Raw genomic sequence first — 20,191 nt, 5'->3', positions numbered from 1 at the left:
AATGGCTTATCTTCATCATTCTTTAAAAAATACATAAACGAGTTAGAAGCACCCATGATGGGTTAAATCAGAGGAGGAAAAGTTTTAAAATGAAATCTCTTCAATTTTACCCAAATGAGGCGTTATTCGCGAAAAAAATCTCGCGAGAGCCAACGAACCACCATCCCCGTCGAGCATTTTGGAGAAAGTCCTGCCAGAGAAAGCATGGTCCAGAATCACTCTGTTGACTACAGCTACATCTTCACTCCCGAATATATATCCAGAACGATCCGGGTGCCTATATGTGACGTGACCTAGTTGGGTAGTTCCCAGTCAGATAGAATATTTGGGGAAGAAATATCAAAAATCAATTCTTGGAAATTATTATTACATATATATTAGACACATATATTCATTAGATAACATGCTTTTGACACTGGTATTTTTGTGGATATTTTCTACGTCATCTCATGTCTCACCACACCAACCCCCTGTTGATCGTAGTAAGACAGTTTGTATTGTACATTGCATAACAATTATGTAAAAGTTATTTATTATGCATGACAAATTGTAATTTTCTTCTGCACTGTATTTTCTTAGATAACTCTAGTCTCATAATAGCCGCATTAAATTATTGATTTTATATTGATATTTAATTGGATAGGTCGGCTTACTGGATTAACAAGCAACTCTACAAACCAGCGTGTACAAATATTTCGAGGACTTGGACCAGTAGAAACTTCTCTCCAAAATTCTCATGAGCACGCTTATGACCCCAGTGATCATCATCATCACGATCATGATGGACACAAGGTTCACAAACTGAACAAACTTAATATTCAAGATTTCATTACTCAGCGAGATTTGGAGAAACATCGTAGAAAAGATGCCACTTGGAAAACATATTTTGCTGAGATTTTAGCTGCCCTTATTCTCGTTTGCGTCATGGTTGTATTTCTTTGTTGGTGGAACTGGTCCAAAAGGAGCAGGCAGAGGCAAAATAATCGCCATACGGGTGGAACGTGAGTGTTTAAATATGTACCTCCTAATAAACCTGCATTGCATGATTACTTGCTTGAGGATAAGTCAGATATATATTAAAGAATGGTTTCATTAGTGGTGATAAAGGTGAAAGCAGTGCATCGTTGTCTAGTGAATTATGTAATATTGAGGGTATTCATTATTTCTTCGTATCCTTAGTATCGTAAAATAGTTTACGAAGATAAAACAAGGGGTCAGGTTTCGTAAAAATCGTAAGCGTAGTAACACGTTTTTCGATGACAAAATCTTACGACGCTTACAAAATCTCGTAAGCGTCGTAAGTTATTTTACGATACGAAGAATACTAAGGATACGAAGAAATAATGAATACCCTCATTATTTTAATTCATGTGAGAAGTGCAATGCAGATATGAGCTCCTCTCCTCTTCATTTTTTCCCTACTCATACATAGTGCCCACACGTATTTAGACGAAGTGATATAAAAGTATTTATTCTGCACTTTACAGTGGACCCGGACGTCAGAAAGGCAGGATGAATAGACAGCATACTATGCCCGAGTTATACATGAACACAAACCCTGGAGCCCCAAAACCCCCCTACGTCGGCTCTCCCGAAGAGGAAAACCAGAAGGCAACCCACGCGCGATTCTCCGATAACGACTCAATTGATGCTTGCGTTTCAGCTCCAACTAATGTTTAGGTATCTTAATTCAGATTGCTTGATTACATTGAAATTTTAAATTGCTCAAGACATATCACTTCTATTGCTCTAACTTGGTATATATATACATACATATATGCGCAACTGATAGAATTTGCATACATATTAGCAAGATGATACCCTATGGGCATTTAAAATTTTATTATTTTGCAAGCGACTCTTATATGTATGTCCATACTTTTGTATTTATATAGTTAGTTAGAGGGTGAAAGAATGCGAGAGCTTTTCAAACGTACATACATATGTACATATATGAGAAAACGTAGAATCTCACCAGGTGTGACGTGGTCTTGTGGCAAACTTAATAAACCACTAGGATCGGAAAACCACAAGTCTGTCGGTACTTCACATTGTCCGAAAATGAGAGTAAACGATTTGGAGAACCTCTAAAAGCCACTAAAAATATTACGAAAATGCGATTTTTCTGGTTTAAAAAAACGTGTAACTTTCTGTTTTGTCTTTTCAAGGAATGCATCTAAAATGAATTAAATGTATATACCACACACATCCTATGAATTAGGAAATGTAGATTTCTGAAATTTAATTTGTCTGCCTGCTCTACTGGGGAAGCACTCGTTAGCAGAAACCGGTGAAAAGCGTGGAGTAAGCGTTCCTCAACAACCTCACCATATAAAACTGTTCAAAGTACGGTGGGGGTATAGACAGATAGACACCAAGAAAATTAAAGCCAAATGCATGCAGGGGTTTCAAAGCGTACTAAGCATAAACGACAAAAATATATAGCTGTAGCCAACTATCCACTTTGAAAAAGTGCTCGACCAAAATTCATAAAATTGATTCATTTTCACAAAACTTACTGAATTGAGGATCCTGAAAGTAGAATAAAGGGCATCCCATAAGTAAAGTGCAGCTCGGTCAGCCAGTGCGCTCTCCGAGTTGTCCCACGTATTTTTCTCTCATTTTTGAATTGTTTAAAGTCCAGACTTCTGGTTTTCCGATCTTGGTGGTCTATTACATTTGTCCCAAGACCATGTCACCTTTAATGGTTTCGTTTTCTCATATATACTTATGTAAATTTGAACAGCATTGGCATTGGCATTCTTTGTTGCTCACCCTCTACGTAGTATTTCTCTCATCCTAAGTCTTAAAATATGTATGATCCCTTCGTTCCATGTTGACATCAGTGAGACGTAAATTTTACTTCCAAATACTTTCACTAAACTACATATGTAAACCCTTCCAAAAATATTTTCAGAGCTTTATAAACAATTACATTTACATATACATATTTATATCTGTACAAATATATGTAATTATCATTAATAGTAACCAGTGCATTTGTAATTACTATTGTCTGATTTACAGGGTGTATGCAATGTTTTTACTTGATTGCCGACTGTTGTTCGCATAATATCATCCTTTTCGTATGTTCTACAGTAAATATATATTTAAACTTGTGATTGTCTGAGAAATCAAAACCGTTGGGGTATTCGAGTATTTAAAATATTGTATTAAAATGCCGACAAATGTGTTTATGTAATACAAAGTGAAAATGTGTGCCTATTAATAACAAACCAAAAATGCTTATACTTTTTTGATTCTTATGCCAGTTGAAATAGTAAAAGTCTGATAATGGTGAACTCATTGAAATACTTCACAATTTGCCAACTTTATTCCTGCCATACAACAATTTATCAGTGAAGAATCGGCTACTCTCTCTAACATGTTCTGAATGATAAATAATTGCTTTTTATTGTTTTGCTTATACACATACGCAGATATGCGAGACAACATATCCAAGGACCGTATTTATGTGTTATGTACATTTATAGTAATTGTTCAAATCCCATAGAATAAATTTTCCCGTATATAAATATATTTACTAGTTCGAGGTTAAATATTCCTAATTTGAAGTAACGTGTAAATATTCACCGCATATCTGCAGTATAATATACCTTTTGATAATTTATTATTTTTATTACGAGTATGGAATACTATTGCTTTGGTATTAATGTCCAGGTTTTAGACCCTGTTATTAGCATTTTCTTCTTCGTTTTCACCAGATTTCAATGTATATAATTCCACTAAATATGTATGTGTAAATTCCCACCCACGTATCTTCTGCTGAACGATTTACTGCGTAAATAACTCTGTAAATAACTCTGTAGGCTGGACTCCGACAACGCAAATATGAAATAGTTATCTTTGCTAAATGCGAATAAGACAAGATTTTTTCATGCAGATGCTGTGTAATTAAAGTAGAGCAAATATGAACAAATCTGCTTGCAAGAGAAAGTACAATTAAATTTTGTTCCATTTATTTCCAATTGTCAGTCAATTGCCTAATTTGTAATTGATATAATAAATTAAATTAATTACCAATAAATAACAATTTCGAGTGTCAAATTCTATATAATAAAACTATAAATATGTATGTATGATAAAATGTAGTCAATCCGTATATTGGTAGAGATTACATTATTTAGTAAAGTTACAACTAAAGAAAATAATAAAATTACCCGATTTCGTTTACTTATAAAATGAGAATTACATACATATTTACACGCTATCATATAATCAATTTTGCACAAATATGTTGGGGGTTTCGGAAACCCAATATTCGAATCAAAAATATATAAATGCATGTTAGAGTGATCATATAATTAAATATGCTACTGGTGGAGAGTAGTAAGGATTAATAGGATGAGTGATATTTTTGACTGATGTTAATGACAATTTATACATCTTAACAGAATAGGAAGATGGTTTTGCTTTAAATTTATTTTACATGTGTAAGTAGAGATGGGATCATAAAATGATGGATTATGGTAGTATTGTAACAGCAAATATAAATCGTCAAATTATTACCATAAAATTCATTTCATACTTTTTTTTTCAAAATCAAACTGAACCATAGCATAATTATATTTCATGTTAAATCTGTGTTTTCTTAAATATACTTAGTACGTATTGTTAAACAAATCCATACCTGCACCATTTACTTTCATGCCTATGATTAATAACTATGAACCAATACTTACGGGATTGAGCTATCAACGCAAAATTTAAGGATGATTGGATTTGAAAATACTCAGCACATTATACTCATTTATGATTTAAATATAAGTTGAAATTCTATAATTTTTAGTCATGTCCCTAAAATGAATTTTAATCTTTTGTATTCTTAAAGTCTATTCTAATTATTATCCATGTACACCTCTCAAAATCGATATCACATCCTCAGTACTTAACTAAAATGTAATTCATTTCTTTGGTTTGATTGGAGTAAGGAATTTTTTAAAATCATAAATAGGAAAATCTCATCTGCATACGTGCATTACACAGGTTAAGAAAATGCATAGTTTCATTCAAATCAAGTTAAGCAAGTGGGCAATAAATTCCCTGATGCTTAGACTAAAAATGATTGGAATTCAATAATTCAAGGAATGTAATAAAAGAGTGTACAAGAGTACATTTGATGGTTTCCACATTCATTTAAGCAAAATAATACTGTTGTTAAACCATTTTAAATCATGTTACAAGATTTCCGAAAAAAATACAATTTAAGTAAACGCTTATTTAGACTTGACACAGAATCAAACAAACTTTACGTTAAATATTTTTTGAATTAAATACGAAATCGCTAATAGGTTAAAAAGTTGTTTTCCAAATATATATTAACTAATTAATATTTGGCAAAACCGTTTTCTCGTACAAATGTACACCAATTTTGTAAAAATGTAGAAATTAATATCAATTCTGCTTTTGCAACGCATATTAATCTTTCGAATGAAAAAACTTGTTTGACATTTAACAAATTTGAAATGTTTATGCTTTCTTCCTGTCTTCATGAGCCTTTTTTACAATTGCCAGTTTGGAGTGAGGATCTGTTACAGGTAGTCCAACGTAAGGTGGATCCTTTGTTCCTGTAAAGTATTATAAGCATTACTTAATTTGTTTGCTTGCATTTTTATCCGACGATATATTAAGAAAAGAAAGACTTCAATTAAAAATGTTGCTAAAACTCGTAAATATGTTTCGTCTTACCGTGAAGCATCAATGCCCATTCTTTAATCCATCCAGTCTGCGGCTTCTCTCCGTTAAATTGGATCTGAAATTGATGAAAGCATTATACAAACTTGCTTTGGTCCTTTTTCGCATGTTCATGGCAAAAATGGGAAATGGGAAATACCTCCAAGGTCCATGTTCCCCTCGGATTTTCACCCCATGTGTGTGTCGTCATGAACGGCCACTTGACAAATCCATCGTGTCGGTCATCATCATTAGGTCTTCGACTTAGAACCATGGATCTGGAAGTAAATGATATGTGATATTTTGTGGATATCCTGACATTGCTAATTTTCGTACCTTGTTCCCATAGGAGAAGTCATGAACATGACGATGTCACCACGTCTCGTTGAATTGAGAGTAATAACGGCCTGGACATGTTCCAAATAATCCACCTCTGTCTCCGTTCCTTGGCAAGAATTTGTTTCCAGCTTGAGAATCAGAGATCCCCTGGATGGGATTTTGCTAGTGTACACAAAATTGCAAAACGTATTAGCACTTTATTCTTGTCACGCAAAAAATGCCGTAGATCCAAAAAGTTTGGCTGAAAAAGTTATATAAGATTGTTTACCGAGGCTTGCTCATGGATGCTCCTTCGCAGTGGTATCGTGCTGGAACAGTTTTCCATTCTTTGGAAAGTGCAACCATCGCCCCCGCATCCAGCACGCCAAACCCAAAGAGATGGTTAAACTCCAACCCCACCCCGTTCATTGTCCAGTGGAAACGACCTTTCGCGTCAAATAGGGAATTTCTTTTTGAAGTAAGCACAGTCAAGTGCTGAATGTCCCTCCAAGTCAGTTTGTTGCTTTAGTTAAGAATAAATGTTCAATTTGTATTACATATGTACGTATTATTCATGATAGTAAAAACTGCCAGTTGATTTACTCACTTTGCCTCCAACGCTAAAGCAAAGACACCTGCAGCCTCGGGTGCAGCTGAAAATAAATCATAAGACTTTGAAACTTTCGAATAATTTTCAAAATTTGTTGCATAGTGGCCTGAATAATTTATTTAGGCTGGAATAATTAAAATGGTATCAAAGGTATGTACACACCTGCGGATGTGCCGGAATGTGATTTAGTGCACTTCCCATACAAATCTGTGGTGGCCTGAAAAAATAGTCAATACGTCAATCATGTAAAAAAACTCAGTGTCATATCACATAGATTTGCTATAGTTCACTGTACATTGCATATGCATAAATTTGAAGTGCTCTCGTCTCCTCAAAAAAGAATATATCAAATGTCGAACGTCATACGCGTGTACGTGGGTGAACTTGATGTATTTGCCACGTTATACATAGATGTAGAGTTTTTTAATAAATGCGCTCGTCGAAGTCTTACTGTGAAGACTAGAAGGAAAGTCATAAAACTATGTACTGCAAGGCTTCCAGATAAATTAGCAAATTGTGTGTGCATGCCACCAAATCAATCAACTTAGGATTAGTGCTTACCACTCCAGTGTTGGGATCCTTGGCACCATTGCTAAACGTGGAGGCTAAAGTTGAAGAACAGGACTCATCTGCAAAAAGCATAGAAACTTAGGATAAGTGCCTCCGTTCATATATGTATACATACTGATACATAGTAATAAATGAATGAAAATTCACCGTAATGAGCGTTTTGTCCGTCATTGATTGCCGAGTTGATGGAAACGGTCCACATGGAAGCTGCATATCCGTCGCAATTGCAATCGTCGTCTTCACCCCCATCTCCACTCGCCCAAACATAGATGTTCCCAAGACCATTCCGACCCTGTTTAAGAAATATATATTAAGCATTGCCAGCCCCAGAAACAAGATTATTTGACTTGGGTAAGATGGACAATAAGATACAAGTAATATAATAATTTGTCGCATATTACAACAAATTTGGTCGAATGTAGATAAATAAACAGTTTTGGAGTTATCTTTAATGTACATAAATAAAATCATCTCAGCTCAAGATACAGGTAACGGAAATTATTTCGGTATCTAAAAATAACATGAATTTTTAGGCAAGATTTTAGGATTTTATTTTTTTTTAATTGTTTAATTTCATAGATATTTCGGCGATTGCTATTATATGTAATTCAATTTAATTCGTCTCACAGGATGTACAAAATTATGCGTAAAAAGTAAAAGTATGTAGCTGCCCAGTACTTCTACAAATATTCTATAAGATTGGCTACTTAATATCTAGCAGACTTTTGCTCTCGTCTGGTGAAAGGTACTGCAGATACGGACAGGCAAACGGCAAATGGAGAAAGCCAATTTCCGATGCTGATAAACGTACAAAACGAGAGGGAAAGAGAGAGGGAAAGTATGTACGTATGAATATATGGTGGTTGGATCAGAGAATCCAATTACCAACCTCATTAACTCCTTTAACGATCGCCCTCATGGTGGCATTTCGAGGCCCGTCCACCGTCTTGCCATCGTCAGTTGGACCCCAGGATGCGCTATAGATGTCAATTAAGTTGGGTTCATGCCCCATGGAATTTGCTTCGATGAGATCCGTCATATATGGCTGATCAAGCATCCGAATTCCTAAGCAAACAGAACAAGTCACCGTATGTTTTTAAATATACTTTGAAGAAGCTAATCAATATAGGTCTACTATTTGCTACTCTAGACGAACGTGCGATTTAACCCCTTGAATACCAACTACGTGATAGACAGGGTTACATGAAAAACCGCAATAACCATGTAATGTTACATTAACGATTTAAATCGAGTCCCTTGAGTTCAGTTTGGACTTTCTCTGAGGAACTGCTCCCTTACAGATGAAAATCTCATAAGAATGCATTAAGGCGAGAGTATAAGTTTACTGGGGAAAAGCAGGAAAACACAGTCGTTTAGGTATTACAATTGGTTGTTAGACACTACCGCAAACCTTTCGATCATGATGAAACTAGCTGTCATCTATTTTATTTTCACGTCACTTTTGTAGCACCAGTGTTACAAGATACTGGGTCTATGTAAACACAAAAAACATTCATGCTTGCTTTCAGTTTTACAGACGGATATGATTAAAGTTTGTAAGAATATATAATTGAAAATTTTAATAATGCAACTAACAATAAGTAATTCCTACTGGAAATATACAGACAGATGAGACCCACAATCACATTCTTCGGCTTGTTTTTGCTTATGCACATAGCAATATGTACAAATTTATGGTTAAGGGCCCGGGGGAAGATTTGCTTTTAGAAAATTGATTTTATGTTAGCAACAATAATTTCTAGGGATCCAAGATTATTTATCACTCCATAAGGTTACGACCGCGATTAATTGACACCGTTTCTATAGCACGTTCACGTTCAGAAGCTTTGGTTTTGGTCACTTTGCCCTCAAGTTTTATAAACAAAGTTGTTTTCTTGGGTTCCATGGCTACTCAATACAATTCATGCCATCAATTTTGTAATTCTAAACCAATTTGTGCTGACTTTATACCCAAATATCTCCACTGCGCAAGAGGACAGATCGTCAAATTTTTTTTAAATAAAACCTAAAGATATGATTAACACATTAAACATAATTTGAAAAATCTGTCCTCTTGTGCATTGCTGAAGTTTATCGTCAAAGTTGACGTGATTTCTAAGCAACTTCCCCCAGGCCCTTAATATATTGGAAATAAAATGTTGCTTATTTATTTATACAGGGTGGTTTAAATGTCAGGTTACAATGGAAAATTTTTTAATGGGAAAAATTTTTACATTTCCATTAGTTACGGATTTGGGATTGAGATTTTTATTAATTTTTATTAAAACTTATGACAAAATTCTTAAAATATTGAATTTCAGAGGCAAAATTTAGGTAACTAATGGATATTTGCGAATTTTTCCCATTGCAAAATTTTCCATTGTAACCTGACATTTAAACCACCCTGTATATGCTATGAAAACAATTTTTATTTCAGGACATATGTACTTACATGCGTGCACATGTACTTATCAGTTATACTTACATTGAAAAAGGCGTGAACCATACTAAACTAGGTGTAAGTTTATATACAAAAGTCAATTATTCTGTTGCTGACGTGTATATATGTATATACATGCATATACGCTGCTATGAGTTATATTTCCAATAGCGTTTTGTAACCACAGCCGCAAAAATATACTAAATTGAATCTATTGTAGAATTCAATAACCTATTTAAAGAAATAGATCCAAAGACTAAAATTTTGAAAACATTGACTGAAAAATGATATGCATCGCACTAACATGTTACCATAATTTCTCTGCACTACATAACAAAATATATCTAATAACTGACGGCTTAAAAAAATCAGGAATAATCTTTATAAAAAAGTATTTAGAAAGTTTGTGTATCTTCTTGTGCAGATGAATAATTGTAGTCACGGCCAAAGTGTAGATATATTTATTTTTAGGTGGCTGGCTACGTAATTTTTGCTTAATGAGCATCTTTGTACACATTTCAAACGGCAATGCACACACTCCAATGCAATGCAATTAGAAGAGAGTAATAAGAAGGGGAAGAAATGTGGAAGGCAGGGAGTGGAAACCAAGAGACGCGACTCTTTCATCCCGGCTGCGAGGAGGAGTTGGGAGCAGTATGGATGGAAATGCTGGGAAAGCGTTCTCGAGAGGAAGGAAAGTCCGTGGGCGTCAAGTGCACACTTTCTCCGTCCTCGCTCCAGGACCAAGTCGCTCAACTACGTATATGTACTTGTCCTCCCCTGCCTACATAATCTCTCCTAATAGCATCCTTCACAATTTAGGAGCAAACCAGGGAGAAATTCCACTTCAACTATTCTTCGACCCACTCCTTACTTCCAAAAATTGCTAGCTCAAGTTTCACTCCAATGTATGTAAATACTCCAATGTTATTTCATTGATTCAGATCAAATCTGAACAGTTAACCGCATTAATCTTGCAAATTGTGTGCTCGTGTGCCAATGTATATATTTGACCACAAGTATGCGGCTCGTAGCAGATTTCTCAGAACTCGTGATTAAAGTAAGTTATTGGACAAGGTTTTGAAATTAGCATTTAAAACATTGGCACTAAATAAGTAACAAATCATAAGACTTGTGAAATTAATTCAGCACTCTTATGTATAAAATTCTCATTACGTTCATCACATCCACTGATGATTCATTAACATTTGATAATATTCTGCAAAATAAATGACTAATACGGAATCCATTAGATATATTCATGGCTAGTAATTTAGGAATTAATGACATGCCTTATTTCCTCAAATAGTGTCCCCAAATAAGACAAACGCAAAAGCTGGGTTATAAATTGTACATTGTGTAATTTTATTGCGAACATTAATTTATGCAGCAATCTGGGACACACTGTTCTTGCTAATTATATAATTTTATTACAAATCTAGTGCTTGCACGGGCCTTTTTCCGTGTAATACATGGGTTCATAGAATTTTACGTAAGCCTAGAATACGGACTTCTACTTTCTAAGAACCTAAATATATAATGGCAGTGTAACGCGACGAGGAGAATGAAGGTTAGATTTCACTCGAGTGACATTTAATTTGCGAGTACTTTTGGTTTGGGGGCTTTATGTATTTTAATTATTCTCTGACAGATTAGCAAACATACATAATTTCACGTGCAAACCGATTTCTTGAATATATGTGTGCAGTTCCATGGCTTCCTCCGTTTAGAATACTCTCAGAGTAATTAATCTTCAACACGAATACACAAGGACCTTATTACCTTTCGCAAATTGAAAATTATAACTAATTAAATAACTACAAATTAATAAAGGATTCATGCTAAGAAGGCCAAACATGATGTCAGCCACGGAACAATAGAAACGGGCGGTCACAAATTTTGAGAGTGGGTGTGACTTGTAACTCTAACGGTTAGTCGCGAGTAAGTAAACATCTCAAGGTTTTTTATTCTTATGAATTCTCCGGAAATTAATTTGCGTCTGGATAAAGAACTATATCTCTTACACAAATTTGAATATGTAGCTTTGGTAGAAGGAAACTCGTACCATACTACAAATATTTATTGTTGAAAGTTGTTTTCATCAAGTAAGAAAAGGAACAGCGGAGACAGGGAAATATAATATCCAACTCCATCCTTTGAAGCCATCTTTCGTTTATTCAGTGTTTTCGAGGAATGAAATTTAATCTCGGCTGTTCGAGGATTTTGCTTTGCATGTGTCCTCCATTTCCATTATTGTATTATTCAAAATCGTTAAAATTACGAAGAGAAGGTCCCACGTAGAATATGACCCTTTGATAAAATGTGGTTTGTCTGGCTACCTATTGTACAGTCTACTTCCCATCAATTTAGTATTTCTAGGTTTCCACCTCGTACCTATTTACATACATATGACGCACTTATATAAATGCCTTCGACTTTTATGATGATCTATATTTTCCATTTCCTGTAGCCAACAGTCACTGTTGCTGGGAGAGAAAGTACCTACAAATGTATGTACATATGTATAGCTTTTGCATCGCGACCCGAGATTTCACTCTTAGGATTAGCACAAGGGAATACTGGTCTTAATCACTTTGCAGTCCTTACCTGATTATCATAAATATTATACCAACACATCATGTACGACATAGTTTTGATTGTAGCCCGAGTCAAAACTTATCACCATCTCCCAGTGAAAGATGGTAGCATAAAAACTGAAAGTCGAAAGGCCTATCGCGTCTTGAAATTTTGCATACACTTAATGTAAGTCAAATTGTGAATCAAACATGGGAATGATCGATGAAGCTGTTAACTATTGGAGATCATTTGCATAATACGCACATATAAATGTATGAATATACCATATTGCAACCAGTTCTAGTATCTACGTGGTTTTGATTTGTAACACCAAGTTTTATAAATTCTCACAGATACTGACATTGCGAAAGAAAGCAAAAGTAGAATTAGATTTACAATATAAATCAGGTTGCTGAAATTGATGATTTGAGAGAAAGCTGAAAGTTGTGCATCCTAAATATTTACCTACATACATATGCACACAAAGTTTGATTGCTTTAATTACTTATGTATGTATGACATTTCTTCCGTCAATTTGCAAACATCGATTTTCAAAACAACAGAAGGTACATATATGGCATTTTCTTTAGATTTCCTGCATATTACAGTAGGGACAATAAGGCATATACAGAATATACATGTATGGCATATACATATCTATGAAAGCAATGTGTATAAATAAATAATTACAAACGCTTATGTAAGTACAAGCAATTAAAGAAATGGGTTACTCGCTAATTATTATTTGTAACATAACACACATTAGCCGTTTTAACGCTTGGTTGGAATTCATGTTTTGTGTGTTATGGTCATAGCATCAGTTTACAAGAAGAGACGGAGATTCAATTTTTCTTTTAAATCCTACTTGTATACGTATTTATATATATGTATGTATACTCTCAAGATCACAATTATATGGATTTTCGTTTTTATATTACTGAACAAGCCGAGTTGTGCACACATTTATAAGTCGTACATGCGTAATGACATATAATGTTGCTTATATCTGAGGTTTGAGCAACAACAACAAGCCAAAATATTTAATGGGTCTGTTGGTCTCATCTGTCTGTAGATTTCTTGGAATTAAGTGCATCATTAAAATTCTCATTAATCATCGTAAGCTCCAGTTTTACCTACTCATTTGTTTTGTTCACAACCCAGAGAAAGCTAGTAAATACTTTTTGTACGTGAAAACAAAATAACTAAAAATGTGGACAAATGTACCAAAGTACTCCTAGAAAAAGCTCACGGGTTAATATAAATACATATGTAGTTATGTAGTAGTCATCATAACTGTGAGAGTGCATTATGTATATTTATGATGCGGATGCAAATTTGTGCTTAAATTTGACAATATTTTGATGGTGTGCTTACCCGCAACTTTAGAGTCGTAAGCCACTCCCACTCCACAAATCCCATTGTCTCTCGCTGCCGATACTTCACCTGCACATCTTGTTCCGTGGCTGTTAAACCAGTCGTCTGTGTAGCGAGGGTAGGGGTACGGGTCATTACTGCTGAAGTCGTAGCTAGCTTTTGCATTCTGAAAGTGAAACCATCTCTTATCACTGCTCATACGATATGTAAAAGTCAATATTTCTGACTGTGCTAATGAATTTTATGCAAGTTTTTGCAAAACGAATAATAAAATTGTGCTGTAAATGAATGCCTGCTTACATAATTGAACTTAAGATCGGGGTGCATATAGTCGACACCATCATCCATAATGGCAGTAGTGACATTCTTCCCAGTAATTCCCTGCGCCCTGTAAAAATATAATCAAACAGATGGATGTAGTTTCTGTTTGAAGTGGACGAGTCAATACTTAATAGGTATACACTTACCAAGCCGCTTCTACGTTTAAATCCAACTTCTTCTTTCCCCCGTTCTGCCCAGTGTTTTTCTGGAAGAACAAAGAGTTTCAACTTGGAGGATACACATTTACCAAAGGTCAAAGGTAGGTTTGTTCGCTTGATCAAACTGCTGAGCCTCTATAGTCTCATCCCGGGAGGGATTATTGCTACCATCCTTGGAAGAAAGTTGTTTCAGCCATAGCATTTAACATTACTTATTTCAAATCCTAGACCTTACGTATCCACGTATTTTGTTATTCTATACTCTCTGTGAAATAGAAAAAGTTGAGTGGTTCGCATTCATTTCCGATTTTGTCAAACATAAAACAAGATCTCAAATATTATGTTTCTCTCTTATCTTTACCCAGTTTTATTTTACTCTGTTTCTTGGAAATGAATTGCGTCTCATCATAACAAAATTCATCATTCTATGAAGAAAATTCTTTACTGTTTTGCAGTAAAATCGTACATCACAGTATGTAAATACTCTCACATATATGTTCTTTTTGTTTCATGCGGAGTGGACTTTCTCTTTTTAAATTTGAGATTTTCTTGTATTTTTCAGCCACCTTTCATGTCCGTAATTTCGCAAATTTCCAATCGTTTCTCAAGACAAACGAGCCCTTACAGTGTTATCTTCATTGCTCAAACCAAGGTCAACCTTATCGGTTTCATGTTACATATTTATTTAACAGGTTATACATATAAGTAAATATGATATGATTGCTTGATTTCTATTTCATATTTTTTAAATGGGCTAAAATTTTACAAAAAATGTTTTTACGCCTTACCAGGTACCATTGGTGAATGAAATAAGGATCAGAGGGGTCTTCCAACACTGGGGGGAGGTCCACCAGATTTTCCACGCGAAGAGGGTTGTACCCCCGTTTTTCTCGGCGAAACCCAGTTTGTTGTACAGCTATTTTAATCTGTAATATATAATATAATATTTTTATAATATATAATATTGTTCTTATATATTCAATAAAGCCAATGAGAACAACGGCTAGAATGACGTGAACAAAGACAACAACTCGAGAGAAAGTAAATCCAATTTAGACTGCTTTGAATTTATATATTCCATGGATTGAGATTGAGAAGTTGCAAGTAAAATTGTAATTTAACAAAGGATCATCTTTCCCCCGTCCGAAGAAAGTTACGTTGCGGAGATCATGCTATTCATTGTATTAGGCTTTCCACAGCATTGGATATTTCACTGAGATACAAAATATGCTGAGCGGATTATTTCCAAAACTAGTTTGTGCTAGAAACCTTCAAAACCGCAGGAAAGATTGTTATTGTTGAAGGAATAAGTTATTGGTTGGGTGTTCACAAAGAACTCAGCTCCTGTGGTAAACTTGCCTGCAATCTACCACCTGTAGCCAATTCGAATTGGTAGTAAATTGCTTATGCTATCCAAACAGATTGAACGAGATTGAACTAAATAAATCACTTTATTTTCTGTCGCCTTATCCGATTTTGTTACAAGTCGACTTGAAATCAGTTTCTCTTTTTGCAAAGCAATAAGTGATTTTAAAATTGGAAATATTCTTTTCATTGCATACGAACTGCGCATTAAATGCATAAGATCAATTTGCCTTTAGATATTATAGTCATTTGGTTATTATTTGGTGCATTGAAGAGATTATTATGTGCTAAGCTATTTCAATTTCTTAATGTGCCCTACTTTACGTATGAACATATATGTGTACTTTCTCCTTGTTCATGCTTAAAAGCAATCGTTAGCTTGTGTCTTTTCGGGATGTGTTTGTGCTCCATGGTCACATCGATACAGTAATCCTAATAAAACCTGTCATGTCTTGCCTTCTTTCTCCAGCTCCACTTCACACAACAAAAGTACCAACTTAATGGCAGTGACACATCCAAGTCCTCGACTCACCACTTTCTCTTTTACTTGTCTCCCAAGTCCGTTCTTTTAGGAGCGAACAACTTTTAACAAGAGGAGACGACGTGAGGAGCGAGTGTTTCTTTGTCATGTTCTACGTACATATGTATTATCGGTATCCTTTCGCCACATTTATTACCAACAGCAAGTCGAATTTTGGCCCTTCATGTACAGCCTACATCCATCCATACATCCGCTTTTCCGCTCACTACTTGGAGCCACTTAACTCTATAGAAAAGAGAGCTGGGACGTTCTCATCGTCATGAAAAGAAGAGACACAACAACGAGTTCTGAAAGAGCTGCTCAACATTTACGTCATTCGTTTCCATTGGATTAGCTCAACTGCACACATATATCCAGGATCCAACTGTTTCTTCACTACATATGTACATATTTATGCACTGAAATACTGTAGCAACAGCACCTGTTCGCTTTCTTCGAATTTCTGCTAGATGCTAAATAATTAAGTTATATACTTTCCAGTAAGGTTTTGTATATATATATGTAGCTACATATATGCTAAGAAGTATTTGCATCAGTAATCATTCTAATATCAGCAGAGCGATAATTAATGTGCAGTTGGTTTTACGTGAGTTGTGTTGCATTATTTCACGACCACAACATTCTAGTAGTAACTGTCACAAGATCGCAAACGCAAAACTGGGGATGCATGTCAAATAGAATTTGTTTTATGATGAAACTGTCCCATAAATTTTGGCACCGGGCGGTTAGGCCATCAACTAAAAACTGCAGATTGTTGCAATTAATCCTAACTGTATGCACACATATGTATGTTACCCCTACCCTTAGCTATACAAATAATTTCCCCAATACACCTAAGAGAACGAGAATATAATAGTCCTTTGATTATTATTTACAAGTGCGTCATGAATTCAACAGCACAATGAATTTATTGTCCCAATGTACCCCAGTGAGAATTATAACTAAAATCAAGTTAATGCAATCTAATCCACTTGTTAAATTTACGCAAAATTGTAATCAGGATTTGGATACAATAATATGGCATGAAAGCACATGAGATTTTAGAATTCCATCTGCATTTGATAAGTTTAGAGTGAACATTGCTTTCGAGATAGCGTTGCAAATATAAAATCTAGAGTACGGTCATTCTGGTATATTTAATTATCTATCACTTTATTTTACTCATAACCATTATGCACATTGCTTTACGAACGCCGCTGGAAAACTCATAAAGTATAATGTAATAAATACAAGGTTTTTAGATAATTTGCTGTGTATAAAACTGAGTCTAGTACGGGAACTCAGTGATCCTTAAGTACAAACGCTAATAGTGGTCGAGATTCGAGGAGTGCCGTAATCTCATCAAATACCAAATCGAACATGCTATAAAATAGAAACTTTATTGGGCAGTATCTTTTGCTACGAAAAACAACATCAAATTCATCTACCATCATGATCTGTAATAAAGGCTTCTTTCTATCATTTTTGCTGAAACCTTGCAAACTTTCTCTCACAAAATGGCGAAAACGTTGGACTCACGTAGTATTTTCATTATTTTTTAAGCTCTGTTAGCGTCACAAGATCAAAAATAAACTTGATGTGGAATTTAATCATTTGATTTGATATCTAATTTATATATATTTTTGGTTCTACATTTGAAAGAAAACAGGATTTGTTAGGCTTACATGTGGATCAGATTTAAGGAGTCGCGTGTGGGGGATGCTCCTCTTCGTCCGTGCATGTGGAAGTCCATCGTGAACAAAGTGAAACTCATTTTCGGAGCCCAGCACCTTCAAAACAAAAAGGATAATTAACTATTGTTATCTAAATCACGGAGGCAGCCGTAGCACGGATTAATTAATCCAAATAACAAACTCTGCATAGGATTTACGTAGGGATGCCGTCACGTAATTAAAAAGAATCAGAGAATGAATCCCACGCGTTGTAAAAGACATATATATATCTACATATTAAAAATAGGGAATTTATGTGTAAAGGGGTTGGATACGTACATAAAGCGGTCGACATTGAAATGAAAGGATAAATTACCGGGCCCAGATTCTGGAAACCGTTTCTCTTGGCAATGCCGTCTGCAGTTACCCGCCCATGATGTCCGTCTTGGAGCTGGACGTAGAACGAGTTAGTGAAAACTTCTGGCGCAGAAAGTCCGGGGGCGAGGAAAAAATATAACAATGACGCGGTCACAGCCACCGTATCCCACCTAATGCCCCTGCTCCATGATGACCATACATCCCTCATTGCCCACAAATGTTCCTGAGATGATTAAAGTTGTCGCAGTGTTGCCCCAACTAAAATAAAGTAATTCAAAAAAGCATCAATAAAGTGCTACAGATTTTTCACTTTCACCAGAGCTTAAATGAATCCATAATTGTGTAAATATGTGCAAAGAGGAAAATTATGCTTGAAGGATTTCACTTATTAATATAGCAATTTAAAAACATTACACAGCTGGTGACTACTTTCACTTCACCTTAATTGTAGTTATTAAGCACAAAATTGCATACTACTTTCCGAGTTTCCTTCAAACCAACTGAAATAAATAGCTACTTAAGATTGCTCTTTTACTGACAATTGAACCAACGGATTGTCTCATAACATTTCAGGTCTTTTCAACTAAATAAATCTAGAATTGCATTATCCAAGAACGAGTAAATATGCATGATATATTGCAAGCGAATATTTATATGTCACAGAATAAAACAAGCAAAATGTATATACTCACCTTGATAATACCTTTTAATAAAATGACGCTGTCTTGCAAGATTTGTTTATATTTTCGCTTAATCACTCGTGTTGGTGAAAATATATTGTGTCGCCACTAGTTTAAATATGTTTATTATATATGTACATATATATCTTTTTTATGTATATCTTTGAATATGATTGTTTTTTGTTCCTTGCACCGTGTGTAGCAATGTTGACTGCGTATGTAATTTTTAATCCGTGTTCGTTAGTTATCTCTCAATGTCCAGAAGCTTTTGTGGATGAGAGCAAGGAAATGAAATCAGTTACAAGTTGTGCGGTGACGGTTGCGGAAATGAAAGTGTTTATATTGTTGCCCTAAAATCGAGTGTTAGCTTTCACCGTTTCTTAAAAATGTTGGGCTCTTGTGTTGGCCTTGAATCTCTGTGCAAACAACAAGCGAACGTATCCCCAGGCAAGAAAAGAAAGTGGGGAAATAAGTAAGTATTCAACTCTGTAACTTAATTGAGAGTGACCATCTCTGGTAGCAATGGATAGAGTGATGATCTAATCTAACTAACCGAAGGGTGACAAAAGTAAGTGGATGGATGGCTGTGGAGTTGTCAGCAGGAATTGGAGAGGCCTGGACAATAATTAAGTACTCCACCAACCAGACTTTACCGTACTGCTGCTACCCATTGATGAAGAGATGAACGTCAGCAGGCTTTGGAACGTCACACATTGATTTTCTGGGGCGCATGGACTCCCGTATAAACCAGGGATTGAGTATAGCCGATTCGCACCGGGGGACTAGTGGAGAAGGAGTCGGTGAGGCAAACTGAGACGATGCTTTCTCCCCAACAAACTTTCACAAAGTCAAAATTACTATGGTGGAAGATAATTCGTTTAAGATGCCTGCTGAAAATATTTTTTGTTGCAGACAAATTATTTACTTGCTCTGTGCAATATTCCCATCAATTTAGTGCATAGCATGGGTGAAGGGTGGTGGAGAAAAGCGGTGTCTCAGGTGCAGAAGAAGAAGAGCAGGATATACGCCTATAGATAGGGATATGCAAGGATGGCTTCCTCTCCATCTGGCTGGATTCTGTATTATTGTATTATTTAGTTGGGTACCATACGAAGGGAAAAGGAGAACCCCCTTCCCCCCATCGTCGTCGTCCTCCCCACAAAACAAACTATCCAGCCAGCCAGCCAACCAACATGCGACTTTCTCCGGGCTTGGCGGTCCCCTCCTCATTCACACCTTTCACTTCATATGGTCTGGAATCATTTAACCTTCCAAGGGAGAGATTTTGACGGGCAAAAGTTATGCATGCTCGTGGAGGGAATGTTCCGCATGTCCTCTCATGTGCATACATCTGTAAGCAGGTTTCACTCACAGTTTAGAATTTATTAGGCAAGATTTTCCATATATTACAAGGTGTGCATTTCACGTACATATCTTACTTTTGGAAAAACATTATGTGTTTCTTGTCATGAACCAATAAGGAATATTTTGAGATACGCTTTCTCCCTATATA

At 35.5% G+C, this 20,191-nt stretch overlaps 2 protein-coding genes and 1 long non-coding RNA gene across 4 annotated transcripts; 2 read left to right on the top strand and 1 right to left on the bottom strand.

The window, feature by feature from the left end:
* Window positions 1-229: 229 nt before the first annotated feature.
* LOC118434343 lies at window positions 230-3,767 on the top strand. Of its 2 annotated transcripts, XM_035847629.1 has the most exons (4): window positions 230-482; window positions 644-1,001; window positions 1,488-1,680; window positions 3,028-3,767. In XM_035847629.1, the coding sequence occupies exons 1-3, from the start codon at window positions 404-406 to the stop codon at window positions 1,678-1,680; spliced, it is 630 nt and encodes a 209-aa protein (XP_035703522.1). In that variant the 5' UTR covers window positions 230-403; the 3' UTR covers window positions 3,028-3,767. The 2 variants fall into 2 exon arrangements, with proteins under 2 accessions (XP_035703522.1, XP_035703521.1); XM_035847628.1 differs by having other exon boundaries at window positions 1,488-3,767.
* A 196-nt stretch (window positions 3,768-3,963) lies between these two features.
* Window positions 3,964-19,360, bottom strand: LOC110843872 (neuroendocrine convertase 2). The gene is made up of 17 exons (XM_022089922.2): window positions 18,691-19,360; window positions 17,997-18,256; window positions 17,633-17,737; window positions 14,851-14,988; window positions 14,051-14,109; window positions 13,884-13,971; window positions 13,584-13,749; window positions 8,082-8,257; window positions 7,340-7,484; window positions 7,184-7,251; window positions 6,785-6,839; window positions 6,620-6,665; window positions 6,302-6,535; window positions 6,031-6,195; window positions 5,855-5,972; window positions 5,710-5,773; window positions 3,964-5,588 (listed from the first exon to the last, which is right to left on the bottom strand). Exons 2-17 carry the CDS (start codon window positions 18,204-18,206, stop codon window positions 5,491-5,493), a joined length of 1,935 nt encoding a protein of 644 aa, XP_021945614.1. The 5' UTR covers window positions 18,207-18,256; window positions 18,691-19,360; the 3' UTR covers window positions 3,964-5,490.
* LOC118434344 lies at window positions 13,971-14,979 on the top strand. Its single transcript, XR_004833951.1, has 3 exons — window positions 13,971-14,163; window positions 14,625-14,754; window positions 14,854-14,979. It is a non-coding gene; the product is annotated as an uncharacterized LOC118434344 (long non-coding RNA).
* Window positions 19,361-20,191: the final 831 nt, after the last annotated feature.

Source organism: Folsomia candida, unplaced genomic scaffold (genome assembly GCF_002217175.1).
Source record: "Folsomia candida strain VU population unplaced genomic scaffold, ASM221717v1 Fcan01_Sc002, whole genome shotgun sequence".
NCBI lineage: Eukaryota > Metazoa > Arthropoda > Collembola > Entomobryomorpha > Isotomidae > Folsomia > Folsomia candida.
Note: the sequence above shows the minus strand (reverse complement) of the source record. Positions and strands in the feature narration are given on the sequence as shown.

Coding starts and splice junctions, on each gene's coding strand:
- LOC118434343 (XM_035847629.1), top strand. CDS start 404: ATGCTTTTGACACTGGTATTTTTGTGGATATTTTCTACGTCATCTCAT. Junction 483..643: donor CCAACCCCCTGTTGATCGTA/GTAAGACAGTTT, acceptor TTAATTGGATAG/GTCGGCTTACTGGATTAACA. Junction 1,002..1,487: donor AATCGCCATACGGGTGGAAC/GTGAGTGTTTAA, acceptor TGCACTTTACAG/TGGACCCGGACGTCAGAAAG.
- LOC110843872 (XM_022089922.2), bottom strand. CDS start 18,206: ATGAGGGATGTATGGTCATCATGGAGCAGGGGCATTAGGTGGGATACG. Junction 17,738..17,996: donor GTTTCCAGAATCTGGGCCCG/GTAATTTATCCT, acceptor TTTGTTTTGAAG/GTGCTGGGCTCCGAAAATGA. Junction 14,110..14,850: donor TCATTCACCAATGGTACCTG/GTAAGGCGTAAA, acceptor TTGTTCTTCCAG/AAAAACACTGGGCAGAACGG.